This window comes from Alexandromys fortis, unplaced genomic scaffold (assembly GCF_014885135.2).
Source record: "Alexandromys fortis isolate MF-2015 unplaced genomic scaffold, M_Fortis_MF-2015_v1.1 scaffold_80, whole genome shotgun sequence".
In the NCBI taxonomy this organism is placed as follows: Eukaryota; Metazoa; Chordata; class Mammalia; order Rodentia; family Cricetidae; genus Alexandromys; species Alexandromys fortis.
This window is the reverse complement of record NW_026068174.1, coordinates 2358900-2373377: the sequence shown is the minus strand read 5'-3', so window position 1 is coordinate 2373377 and position 14478 is coordinate 2358900. Positions and strand designations below refer to the sequence as shown.

The window sequence follows — 14478 nt, the reverse complement described above, 5'->3', positions numbered from 1 at the left end:
GGCACAGCTTTTTTTCCTGCTACGGCTGAAAACCGAAAAGCATGTGTTTCAGCTTTTTCTTATTTTGTTTTCAGGATGATATGTTTCAGCTTTTTGTCAACAACGTTTAAGTGTTTTGTGGCAGGACCTCTTAAAAGAGCTGCAAGGCTTTGCAGCTAAAGCTGAGTCAGGAAGCCTCTCTTAGATGAGAGCGCTTGCTTGCCTCTAGCAAGCAGAGTAGACCAGAAAAATTTTTGCTACCAAGAAAACATGCATGCTTTACTCTTTCCCAAGCTTCCTCAGGCTTTCAGTTGATTCAGTTGTCCACACGTCTGGGCGCCAAAATCCCAGAATAAATTCCATTGTCTGTCATTAATACACGTGAAAGAAATTGGGAGAAGATAATTTCACTTCTGTTCTTCGTTATTTTGACATACATACAATTAGTAAATTAAAAGTAAGAAAATTATAGCATAAATAAACTGGAGACACATTTTTATGGGGAAACATAATAAAATGCATCACTAAAGCTGACAACGAAAAAGAAAGTGAGCATAAGAGGGAATGATTGCAGAACCTGGGTGATTTTCCAGGGAAAAACTTATTGAGATTGATTCTATAACAGACACAAAATAAAAACAAATCATCATAAAGAACACAAAAAAAGCTAGCTGCCAAGATGACACATGTCTATAATTCCAATACACTCTAAAATTGAGTATCAGGTTAGCTTGCCTACATACTAAACTCATCTCAAGAAAAACACAGACACAAAAATAAACAAGAGAAAACACAAAGCTTCAACAAAATTGTTATGTTCACACAAATGCCCCTTCCAGATGGCTTCCTAAGAAAGTGGATCTGAACAGACAGACTACCTTCAATGCCAGTTAGCCTGTTTCAAAAGACCAAGCAAAAACAGTATTAGATCTAAAATAATACAACAAAAAATTAACAGCGAAGTCATAAGAGATAACTGGGCATGGGTATACACTTTCCCCAGCATTAGGAAGACTGAAGCAGAATGACCATGAAGTCAAGCCTGAGCTACACAGTCAAGTCCTGATTCAAAGATACCAACCAACAAGACAACCAACCAATCAACCCAACCACCACAAACGCCATCAAAGATGAGCATCAAGTATCAAGGGAAATGACATGAAGATCCGTGACAGCTGTATGAAAATAGTCAGTTTCAGAAAAAAAAAAACCAAGCTCGCAAACATTCATAAGAATGAAAACAGAAGTAGACCAAGACGATAAAATGCAATGGGTGCAAGGAAAGTGCTTGAGGATTAAACAGAAATTTGTAGTCTAGTTTAAAAGTTATTTTCCATTCTAGGCAAAATAAATGGAGACCAACACTTAGAAACACCTTGGCAACTGTAAGGGAAGAGATAATTTTTATGTCTGCATATGATGTAATCATTTACTCAGGAAAACTAGTCAACAAATATGAATTAAGAAATGTTTCACTCTGGATGTAGAAAAACCAACATAGCCAGTATTATTCTCTACACCAACATTATTATGTAGAAAATATAAGAAACCCATACTAGCAACAAAAATAGTAAAGTATATATGAATTAATCATTGATACTAAGTCCTCTTTTGGTCTAAAGGTCAATGAAGATGACTTAAATAAACATACTTTGTACTCATAATGAGGTGATTTCATACTGCACAGCTGTTAATCCCTTTAAATGATTCTGTAAATTCAATGCAATCCTAATAAAAATTACTGTTGTGTATAATGACCCTATTACATACATCAAAATTTATATTGTGGGATAAAGGTCTATATGTGGTCCTTTCCATCTTAGGAAAGAAAAGCACAGAAGGTGAGTTTATCCTATTGTGCACTCAGACAGGGTTTCTTCAACATTTCCTGTTGCTCACCTGAGATAGTTTTAGATAACTCTTAGGTATATATGTAAAATAGGTTTATAAATCAAACATTTAATAATAAACCATGAAGAAATTTCTTTTAAAACAATCCTTTGGAATAGTACAGTTTTAAATTTTTTTAAAGGACTTATTTATTTACATGTTCATTTATTTATTTATGCACCATTTTACCTCCATGTATGCCTACTCACCAGAAGAGGGCATAAGATCTCATTACAGATGGTTGTGAGCCACCATGTGGTTGCTGAGAATTGAACTCATGACCTCTGGAAGAGCAGCTAGTGCTCTTATCTTCTAAGCCATCTCTTCAGCCCCAGAATAAGTACAGTTTTATCATTTATTAAAGATAAAAGGAAATTTGTATACTAATGAAATGGACATAGGAGTCAAAAGTTCATTTATCAATTTTTGTTATTTTTTTTTTTTTTTTTTGAGACAAGGTTTCTGTGTGTAGCCTTGGCTATTCTGGAGCTTAAGAGATCCCCTTGCCCCTGCCTCCTGAGTGCTGGGATTAAAGGCATGTGCCTTTTTAAAAGGAAACTCAAGTCAACCATTCAAAGAGCAACTTTTAAGATCAAACATGCTAACATAATACAATTTAAGGATACACTAATTTGATGCATGCTGAAGAGTGAAAAATATTCTTTATTTTCTGTATTTCAACTGTGTTTCTCTAAGAGCAGCAAACTTGCATGCAATTTAACACTGCAATTTATAGTATACGGTGACTTCAAAGCAAAGGTGTTTCAGGCAGCATTGGTTGGTGCTGTGATGGCTTGGACAATACAAAGTGGAGGTGTCATGTGTCAGAATCAAGGCTGCAGTAAAGTGCACAATGCAGCATGGGTGAGCCCTGCCTCGAACACCTCGGATTCATTATAGTTTTAACTCTGAGTTAATTTTTGGTCACTGCATGTTCAGAAACCTTTTACTGTCACCAGAGATTTTTTTATCCCCTATATTCAGTTACTTAATCATGTATGGGTTATTATCCACAACTTAAGAAGTTGGGTATTAAGACATATATCAGTAAAATCTGTGTGGCATTAACACAAAAATAGACAAACAGAAAAACTGGAATAGTGCAGAGCACCAGGGAGAACACTATTGTCAATATGAGATAAAAGTAGGCCCCCAAATCAAAGGTAAGGAGTAGACTTTGCAGGAGGTGGTGTGAGACGTAACGGCCCGCTGACCTTGGCACAACTGATGCCATGTTAGAGGTGCCATTCTGACCTGAAAACCAGGATGCAGATCTGCCAGCTGAGGAACTGAGACCTATTCCACTGAACACCTAGCCCAGTGTTCTGGAAAAGTTCCTAAATCCACTAACCTTGCCTTTAGCTTCCATAGTTCTGCTTCTCACTAACTGAAGTGTGACAACCAAGATGTGGTTTTAGTGCATAAAAGACAGAGGGCTGTAAGGCTCAGGGCTGCACGATGTGGGCAAGGTCTCCAGATAGCCACCAGCCAGCTCTAAAGACTAAAGCGTTTGCTGGGTGGTCTCTGGTGGGCTGACCTCACAACAAGAAGACTGGCTAGCCATATGAAAGAAAACCAAACTTATTCCTATATGAAACCACTTTCTAGATAGATTCCAAAAGGATTAAAAACCTAAATGTAAGAAAAAAAATCCATCTAATTCTTGAGAGAAAATAAAAGATAATATAATATTGTGACCTAGAAATAAAGGAATTCTTCTCAAATGAAATTTAAAAGCCCACAGTATAAAGCAAAACCGAAGAATCTGATTGCTTCAAGTTGATTTTGTTCAGCAAAGCACATTATGGATATATTTTATTTGAGTGTCTATAAGGTAGGAAGATATATTTATATGATATGGTAATATGAATATTCAAGGAATTCTTACTATCAAGAAGACACCAACTTGGAGAAAATGAACAAAAGATCCACAATAGACACTTCATAAGATATATACTTATACATATATAAAGAGGTTTATTGGAATTACCCCATAAGAAGAGGATAATGCTTCAAACAGACATCTCATGCTAGCAAATAAAAATCTCAGTATCAGGAACAAGCTAACTCTTTTTGAGTTTGCTATTGGAGTCACATAGTTCCCCAAGTATCATAAGCTATTACCAGTACTCCTAGTTATCCGCCAGAACTGAACTGTAAGACACTATTGTGGAACACACTACAAACTTGAGTCACAGAACAAGGAGACATCACGCTGGTACTAACTTGGAAGCTTCATCTCTGCAGGTTAGTGTTTACAGTGCTGTAAGGTGCTTGTATGATGCCAGAGAAGAGTTAGCATCAATCTCACCAAGGTGTGAACCCTGCAAGTTATAATAATTTCCGGCCTGACAGTATAGGCCCACTGGTACAAAGGTTATGAATGCTATGGAAGTAATCAACAACTTTCAGATTGGATCAAAGGCCTTCTCTATGAGATGGAACTTGTATTTGGCACTATTAAGGGACCAAGAACCTATGGATAGATATGTCACAGGCGTTAGGTGAAAACCCCATACTATTATTCTGCTAAAGAGATACAGTATTAAATTGATCCCTAACATGACTTATTGTTATACGCATACATAGAGTATCTCTCAACCCTTATCAGAAAAACAGCTTGCAGTAGATGGAAATTAACACAAGATTCTCTTAACTGGTTAACATACAAAAAACAAAAGACTGTGGAGTACTTAATTCTAAATCAGACCACTCCCACCAAAGCTCAGGAATCTTTGAAGAAAGAAGTGGCCGAAAGACTGTGAGAGCCAAAGGTTGTTGATAATATCAAGGAAATAGTGTTTTCCAGATCAAACAGGGTAGATGTACATATGAACTTAGAAGATGTGACACATGCAGAAGACCTCTGCAAGCTCCACCCAAACAAAATTTTAGCACTGAGGAAGGAAGGAAGATACACAATCTTACCACTAGCTGAGGAGCTATTGGCCTTTGGTAGCTAGCAGGAGGAGAGTCAGTTTCCTTCAATGATGTGACCTAGCAGACTGACCACACACCAGTGTAGGCTAAGACTCCCCAGGCAACACAAACTGGACTCAATAGGGGAAGGTCAAAGGAAAGGGGGGTAGAAAAGGTGGTGAAGAAGAAGGAAGGTAAGGAAAGAAAAAACAAGAAAGAAGGAGGAGAAGGAGGAGGAGAAGGAGGAGGAGTAGGAGGAGAATGTATTTACTGATAATACATTGTATGAAATTCTCAAAGAATAAAAATATTACAAAATATATAAATAGGCAATTTACAGGACCCCAGTCAATCAACCAATTACTGAAATGCTCAAGTTCAACAGTAGTCTGATAAATTAGGGAGCAATATCATACTGTTTGGGATATAGGCAGACGGTCACCCTCACAGAGATAACCAACTGGTAGTGGTTGTACAAACTGGTAGCTGCTCTGCATAGGAACCTGACAGTACTTATATTAATTACATAGAGATATGCTATGACCCAGATTCTTCTAGAAGAATGTGATTAAAAAAGTATACACATTATATACATATGTATATATACATATACACACATACACTTTATTACTTTTTACTTTTGAGACAAGGACTTTTTTTGTGGCTCAGGCTGACCTAGAACTCACTATGTAGTCTAAGTAGTCTAGGCTGGTTTCAAACTTGTGATCCTCTTGCCTCAGTTTCCTGAGTGCTAAGATTACAAGTGTGAGTCATTACACGTTGCTCACACATATAACTTTTTTTAAAGTGGTGGCTACGATGAGAAGGCTGGGGTAGAAAGACTGAACACATGCATGCAGTGAGAAGGTCGCCTTGAGTAGGTCAGTGATGGGAGCTACAGTCCATGAGGAGGGAGTCGGAATCCACATCTGAGGTAGTGTAGTGTACGGATTGCTTACGGCACGGCCACAAACATATTGGCACAATTTTGAAATGTAGGATTTTTCATGTGCCCTAGGCATGAAACAGGTTTGGCCACCAAGCCAGGCATCAAGCTAGGATGAACAAAGGACTGCCATCTGTTCTGCCCGACTAAGAACGCCACCACTACCACCACCAAGGTCTCTGCCAAGGGGGTAAAATCCAGATTTCAATCTTTAAGCATTTAGGCTGAGAGAAAAAAATGTTTAATTACAGAAGTGGACCAATTAGATGCCTCACTTAAACACCAGAAGACAATATATTTTTTGAGTTCTAAAGTTGCATGTGTGGAGGGAGCAATGTGAGGTGTGTGAAGATCCACAAACTAGACCATCTCTATACATCTCTTGAATTAAGAAAACCATTTAGCAAAATTTTGACTATACAAAGGCCTCTTGCACATAAAACATGAAGCTACCTTTTGTAGGAAGAGGACAATCCTCACAAGCATCTGGGCACGGAGTTCTTCCAAGGTGAACAACGTACGGGGTGTTCGAATGAAGATTTTGGTCTTCCCATAAGCTACATCATCCTGAAAGCCACATTGTTCTATGAGCTTCTTGACAGCCTCTTTGTCTGAAGGAAGGTCATGGCTAGGCCAGGTGAATTCAGAGATCATCTTGTACCTGGATGAAGGAAGAACAGGGCAAAAATCAAAGGAGGGAAAATCTGTACGGTCATCTTAACAGAAAGCTTCTCATTAAAACTTTAGCTAACTGTTAAGAGAAGCAAATTTCTTTAGCCTGATGAGATGAGAAGAGAATCTGTTTACTAAAACATTCCTTCATGATAATAATTCTTACTAAACTGGGAATAAAAGGGACTGCCTGCCTTCATCTTTGAAAGGCTACTCACCAAAAATTTAATAGTAATTATCACCTGCAAGCAGGTGACCCTGGAAACATCCTCTTTACAGACACAAGACAAGGATGCTTACAGCACGGTTCTCAGTACACTGCTCTGGGGGTCTAAGTAGCACAGTGAGGAAGAACAAAACTGACAATGCTTATGAATAACATGACTCTCTTCAAAGGAGGTCAAATGGATCTGTGGACGAACCCTTAAAACTAGGAGAAAATTAAGCAGTGTTAGGTCAACACACGAGAATGACTTTGCATTTCTATGTCTAAACAGCTCCTTGCCATTTGAGTCTGTCACAGAGCAACTCCTTATTCAAGTATAAGACAAAAGTCACATGTCACAACCTCAAAGTGACATTCCACCACTTCTACCACAGTCTGCTTTGGTGGAAGCAGTGAGAGCTTCAGCAGACATTTAAGGGGCCACACAGGGCATGAGTACAAAGAAGCAGAAGGTAGAGCATCTAAAAATCCTGCCCACCACAGGGATTCCCCCCCATACCCTAGGCAGCACTAACATGGAGCTAAATTAATTGATTTTTCTCTGGTACTGAACCTGAATTTTATAGTAATGTGAGATTTTTCTTCTCATTCAGGCTACAGAGTTATTGACTGATGCTCCTTTTAGTAATCACATTTTCTTATTTTCAAACATTTAAATTAATATATATTAGTAGTATAAAAGAAAGGGTTTCACTGAGAAGCTTTCATATCGCACACAGCATACTTTGATCAGTTCACCCTCCCGTTGCTTTCCTTAAGCCCCTTTCCTCATCTCCTTCTAGTTTTCCCTTTGCTTTCATATCTTTTCTCATCCTAAGACTCCACAGATGAGTGAAAGAGGAAATACTTCTCTTTATGAGTCTGGGTTATTTTACTCAACAGCATTATCTACAGTTCCATCCAATTTCCCCAAAATGACAAGGTGTGGCTCTTCTTTGTTGCTGAATACTAGCCCAGATCTGTATGTATTCACCTGCTGATGGGCACCTAGGCTGATTCTCTAGCCCTTTTCTCTGTCCAACTATGTAGTTGAATCATATGTATTTTGTTTCTTGAGAAAAGTCCTTTCTGATCCCCTAGCATTGGTACTAATTTATACTCCCACCACAATGTCTGGGTTCTCCCCCTCTTCCACAACCTCACTGTTAGTCATTTATTTTCTTGAGGATAGCTATCAGACTGGGGTGGGATGGAGTGATTTCTGTATTGTTTAGATGGTTTGGTTTTTAAAATATATTCTGTATATTGATCTGTCTGATGAATAGTTAGCAACTACTTTCTTTCATTCTATAGGCTATCTCTTCTCTGCTGTTTCTTTTGCTTCACATAATCTTTTTAGTTTTATGTCTTATTCTTTGTCAGTTTTTGTTATTATTTCCTAAGGCTACTATTAGGTTCATGTTTAGAACATCATTGCCTGTGACTATGTCATAAATGTTTTCCTTTTCTGAGGTGTGTGCACACACCAGTGTGTGTTTATGTGGGCATCAGAGGTTGAAGTTGGGTATCTACTTTTATTGCTTTCTATGATATTTTTATTTTTAAAATTAAGGTATCTTGGGGACTAGAGAGATGGCTTAGTGGGTAAGAGTACGCGCTCCTCTTCTAGAAGGTCCAGATTCAATTTCCAGTACCCACACGAAAGCTCACGACCATTTGCAGCTTCAGTTTTAGGCAATTCAATGCCCTCACCTGCTCATCATGGGGAGCAGCCATGCAAGTGGTGCACAGATATACCAGCGGACAAAACATCCGTATATATACAGCAAAACATTATCAAGGGTTGAAGAGATGGACCAGTAGTTAAAAGTATGCACTATTCCTCCAGAGAACCTGAGTTCAATACCTAGCACCCATATTGTTGCTCACTACTATCTGTAACTCCAGTTCTGGGGATCTGATGCCTCTAACCTTCTCATGCACCTGCATTTAGCTACACAAATTCATATACAGAAACATACACACACAATTAAAAATAATAAAAATAAATCTAAATTTTTATAAAATAATAAAATGAAGTTTATAAAACTGGAGTTTTCTATTCTATCCAGAATGGCTCTCCAGACAACTCCCAGTATCCTTGGACTGGAAGCATTGGGATTACAGATGAGCGCAGCCACAATCAGCCTTACATTGGTGCTCTGTCTTCACTTTGCCAGTGAACCATCTCCTTAGCCTCAGATCTTGTAGTCTGTTGCCTAATTTCAAAGATTTGGCTCTTATTTGGGGGTCTTTGATCCACTTTGAATTGGTTTGTATAGGATGGAGGTAGTCTCCTACAAGTAGGTATCCAGTTTCCCCAGCACCATTTGTTAAAGACAATGTTTGCGGCACCTTTGTCTCCTCAGCTGCACAGAATGAGGTAAGACACTATTTTCTGAGGCTGCCAGTTTCAGTAACTTAAAACAAACATATAAAATGCTTAAAAAAATGGACCTGATATACAGAATAAGCATTTTAAAAAGCCATTAACTATTGTTATAGTTCTCTTGAAAAGTTTAAATACCCTAAAATCTCATCAACATTTGGCCATTTCTTCAGTTTGTTTGAATAATGCTTCTTCTCTATTCTGTCTTTTCTTCTTGTACTGACCTTGCTTTCCTTACAGCAGCTGGAGATGTGGCTCCTTGTATTGGTCATTATGCCAATCTCCTAACAGTGTAGCTATGCCTACGCAGTTGGAATTCATTCTTCTCATTCACTCTAGGCCTCCTTATGTAGCTCAGAGTGGTCTCTAACTCACTATATAGGCTAGGCATAGACATTCCTGATGCCGCAGCCTCCCAATGCTGGGATAGCAAATATATATCTCCACATCTAGTCTGGGATGGCTTTTTAAAAGGCAGCTCAAGCTTCACTAGATTGCCTCTGCATCTTCTTATCATGATTACAAGTAAGACACATCTTCAAGGTTCACTGAGTAGCTCTTTTTTTTTTTCTTTTTGATTCTCTATCTTGGCTGTGCATTTGCTATTTTAAAATTGTTTAGTTTGCTTTCTATTGCTGTGATAAACACTGTGGACGAAAGCAATTTAGCAGAGAAAAAGATTTATTTCAGTTATTACTCCCAGGCAAGGACTCAAGGCAGGAACCTGGAAAGAAGAGCCATGAAGGAACCATCTCCCATAGATGTGGCAACCGGCCAATCTGATCTGACAATTCCTCAATCGAGGGTCCTTCTTGCCAGGTAACTCTAGGTTGTAGCAAGTTGACATGAAAATCAACCAGCACATATACATATATATGTTTTTGCACTATTTAAGGATGTTTGGGGTAAGAATGTGGTGTTTAATCTTGAGCCACTGAGATTACTGTATTGGAAATTTATACTTTCATGGGGGGTGGGGTGGGGTAGAAGTGTGTATGCGTATGTAAGTGTGTATGTGCATGTAGGTCAAGGAGTGACTGAGTGTCATCCTTTATCCCTCGCTAATTTTATGAGACAGGATCTCTGTTACTAAACCTGGGGCTTGCCTAGATTATCTAGACTATCTAGACTGTCTGGTCATTGAGCCCCTGGGATCCACCTTTGACCCTTCACCAAGTACTGGGGATAAAGATGTATGCACTGTACCCACTTTTGCACAGGTGCAGGGGATCTGAACTCAGGTCCTCACATTTGCATAGCAAACACTTTATGCCTCATCTACTTCCTTAGTCCCTCAAAGATTCTTTTTAATCTTTCTATTTTTATATATTAGAAATTGTATTTGAATGCTTAGCTTTTTTTCTATGCTTCAAATGAACACATAAACACCTTCTAAGCTGAAAGGTAAAAAGTCCAAAAGGAGACAGAGGATAGGTCCCAACTCACAATTTGCCTTTTCCCCTTAGCAAGCTTGCTTACTGCTTGGTTACTCCAACCACTCTCATGGCTTCCACCGTATCTCAAGGAAGCACACTCCCAGAACAGGACTCTTTGACAGCTACTGTTCTCAGGATGCTCACATTGATACTTAACTTCTGCTGACTTTCTGCATATGACAACACTGGAACTGATAAATTGTTAAAATTTTCTGTGTAATGAAGATGGATTATAACTCTTTCTAATGAAAGGACTAGACACTGAAATCAAGACTCATAATGAACACATATCCACTCTTGAAAACACTTCTGCCATACAGCCTATGGATTTGTGTGATTTCAACAGGAACAGTGGATCAGTTTTAAGCATAACTTTCTGATTACTATAAAATTGAATTCCAGTTTTCCAGGCTATTACTCTATAATAGCCAAAAAACATCTCTTCACTGTGATCTCCCTTGCACACACATGGGTGAATACTAGTGCCGTGGAGAAAACTCATCAACACTAGGTTTCTCCTGTCTATAATCTCATATCTCCAATAGGCCCTCTTTCCTTTCTGATGACAAACCCACTTGTTTTCACCATCTCAAACAGTAGTTCTCAACCTCTGGGTTGAGCCCCCTGGAGTCCCCACCTCAGATCTTCCCACATATCAGGTATTTACATTAGGATTCATAACAGTAGCAAAATTACAGTTATGAAGTGGCAATGAAATAATGTTATGGTTGGGGTCACCACAACATGAGGAACTACATTAATGGGTTGTAGCATTAGGAAGGCTGAGACCCACTGATCTAAAAATTTCCCCTCTACCCTCCTCTATCACTTTTTCTTACTCAAGATTGTGCCTCACAGAAGTAGACAGGAACAACTGCACTTTGCTACCAGTGAAGCTTCAAGCCTTCCTGAACCTGATATTCCATTATCTTCTGACTGTGTCCCATTGTGACAGGCAAAATGCTTTTGCTCCCATCTTGAGCTGACAGACCTTCCACTTGAGTTTGGGATTCTATCCTGTCTTGCCACTTCAAGGATGCTTTTGCTACTTTTATATCCCTCTCTCATGTGCCACGGGGTTTCCCCTGGTCTTAATTACCCCTACCCGTGCACTTTATCCTGTCTCAGGAGACCACATATCCTTTTCAGCTGCTGTTGTCCATTTTCCTCTGTCTCTATGTACAGCAAACACTCCTGAACTGTTAGAGGAATGTGCCTGACTCAACTTCCTTTTCTATTCTGTTCAAATCAGGCTATGAACACTTGCTTCTTTGACTTTTGTGTTGGTAATGATGATAATCACTGTATCAGTAGTGATATGAGTACCAAGTATCTATTACATGCCAGGGACTTGGACTTTTACTTAATATTCACAACAACCATTCAATGAAGTTTTTATATTTATTTTATAGATGCAGAAATAAGATCAAAGAGGTGAGATATTTGGTTTAGGTGGGAAGTAAGTATTGCAGCAGGGTTCTACGTAAGACTCCAAATCCATGTTCCTCCTTGAATTTCCAGATGGCCTAACACGGCTGCTGTATCATCATAATTCTGAGTGCACTCTATCCTTACCTGTGAAGAAACTTCTCATAGGCCTGGCGGAAGGCAAAGCCTGCCCGGCGCACTCTCACGTTCTCCAGCAATCCAAGGTATTCCACCTGATGGCGGCAGCGCTCATCATCAAATATCTGTGGGGACTTCTTGTCATTGGGTTTGATGCAACGCACATAGTATGGTTCCTAAAGGAATAAATAAGCAATGACAGAATTCACTGTAGACCTAGACAAGGGATGCTAGCATGTCATCAGTGTCCACTGTATCAAATTAAGACCAGTGCCTTGGATCACCTGGGTATATCTGTGAATGAAGCAGTCTTCCATTCTGCCCCAATTCAAAGTAGTTCTCATGTAATCACCAGTTCCTATTTTACTGTTTAAGACTCATCAGAAGTTGTGCCCAACTGTGTTCATAGCAGCTTTGTTTGTCATAGCCAGAACCTGGAAACAACCTAAATGCCCCTCGACCAAAGAATAGATAAGGAAAATGTGATACATTTATATAATGGAGTACTACACAGCAGGAAAAAATAATGACATCTTGAATTTTGCAAGCAAGTGAATGGAGCTAGAAAACACCATTTTGAGTGAGGTAACCCAGACCCAGAAAGACAATATTCACATATACTTACTCATAAGTGGTTTTTAAACATAAAGCAAAGAAAACCAGTATACAAATCATAATCCTAGAGAACCTAGACAACAATGAGGACCCTAAGAGAGACTTACATAGATCTAATCTACATGGAAAGTAGAAAAAGACAAGATCTCCTGAGTAAATTGGGAGCATGGGGACCTTGGGAGAGGGTTGAAGGGGAGAGGAGAGGTAGTGAGGGGAGCAGAGAAATAGTTAGAGCTCAATAAAAATCAATAAAATTTAAAAAAATAGAAAAAAAAGACTCATCAGAAATAGCAGAAAGGGGTTAAACTAAGGAGCAAATGATTAAGATGTGTACCCCGAGTTTTGTATATTTACAAATAACTGAAGGAATAACTCCAAAGAAAAGAAAGTAGTAGCTGTGGTAAAGATCAACTGTGACAGAGAACTTGATGAATTAAGGCCGGGGATCTGAGAATGCAAATGCACCCTAAGTGTCAGTTATTGCCCTTATATTCTTATTATTATCATTGCTGTTATTGCATTATTTGTGCTTCTGAAAGAGATTAAACTTTATGGGTAACAGAAATCTTATAAAACCATCTATAGGCATCAGTAAATCTATGAAAGAGCCCCACTAGAAATTCTCCTTTCGATACCAATTACATTTTATACCAGGCATTAGATTACAACTCCTGTTAAATATACAGCCATGCTTGGCATAGATCCTGGTACACTGAGGATAATGAAAAAATTATCACTGGATGAATCGAAGAGGTCAAATATATCCCGCTTGTAAGAATAGCAAGTGTCTTTCTCTTCTCTGAATCCATGATCCATCAGACACACAGATGCACCTTAATTAAGACAGTTCTACATAGTTACATCACGTAGTTTAGAGCACTGTGGGAGGGCTTGAGATGGCAAAGGGTAGCAAATGATTTAAGATGTAGGAATGTTTGATGTGAATTGATTCGGACTTAAATAAATTTTCAATAGAAAGCATAATTAAGGGAAAGCAGACCACCCACCGCACTCTACTTCCCGGCTGCAGTGACATGAGCTGCTCTGTCTACCATGCCCTTCTTATCATAATGGACTGAAAATCAAGAGCCAAAATAAAGCTTGCTTCTTTTCAAGTTGTTAAGTGGGTGACTCTGTCACAACAATGAGACCTGACTAACATGTCCAGCTCTTAGAGGCCCGCCTGCTGGGTCTCCTCTCCTTCTCCTGGACAGCAAGGGCTTGCTGAATCTTCTTATGTCAGCTCTCTGCTTCTCACTCTTTTGCCTCCCTTTTCCCTACCAGAGGGCTCAGTGGTTATATACTAAGCCCACTTAGATGTCCTTGGATAATCCCTAATTTTAAGGACTGCTAATAAGACCTTAATTTCACCTTTTCTGTGTAACACAGTCACACGGGTTCCTAAGTTAGGCCATGGAATCCTGTGGGGGAAATCCATGGAATAACAAAAATAAGGCAAATATCACATAATAAAATGCATGGAGAGTAAATTATGCAGCCAATGATTAAATCAGTGAAATCCTAATTAAAAACTCACAACAGTTGGGCTGGGAGGATGTATTGATGTATTGGGTGAAGGGTACAGCCTTTCCCCTTGAGGACAGAAAGCCACTGTGCTTGGACCTTACTTCCAGCCTTTGACAGCCCATTTATCTTTTCATCTGGCTGTTTGTATCCTTCATAATAAAACTGTTATCATAGGATAGCATGTCTAAGTTCAGTGACTCATTCTAATAAATTATTAAATGTAAATAAGGGCTAAAGGAACTCCAAAAACTGTATTCACATCATATAGAAATGTGTCCCAGAGACCTCACTTAAAGATGGCATTTGAAATAAAACTCAGCCCTTTAACTTTGTG

The 14478-nt window shown here is 38.9% G+C and overlaps 1 protein-coding gene across 1 annotated transcript in view; it reads right to left on the bottom strand.

The window, feature by feature from the left end:
* The window catches only part of Myo1d (myosin ID), a 290963-nt gene that overhangs the window by 151375 nt on the left and 125110 nt on the right, over positions 1-14478 (bottom strand). Inside the window, exons 15-16 of the mRNA XM_050128640.1 lie at positions 12012-12178; positions 6188-6395 (exon numbers count right to left, since the gene is read on the bottom strand). Coding sequence (XP_049984597.1) covers positions 6188-6395; positions 12012-12178 — 375 coding nt within the window. The remainder of the gene's footprint in view (positions 1-6187; positions 6396-12011; positions 12179-14478) is intronic.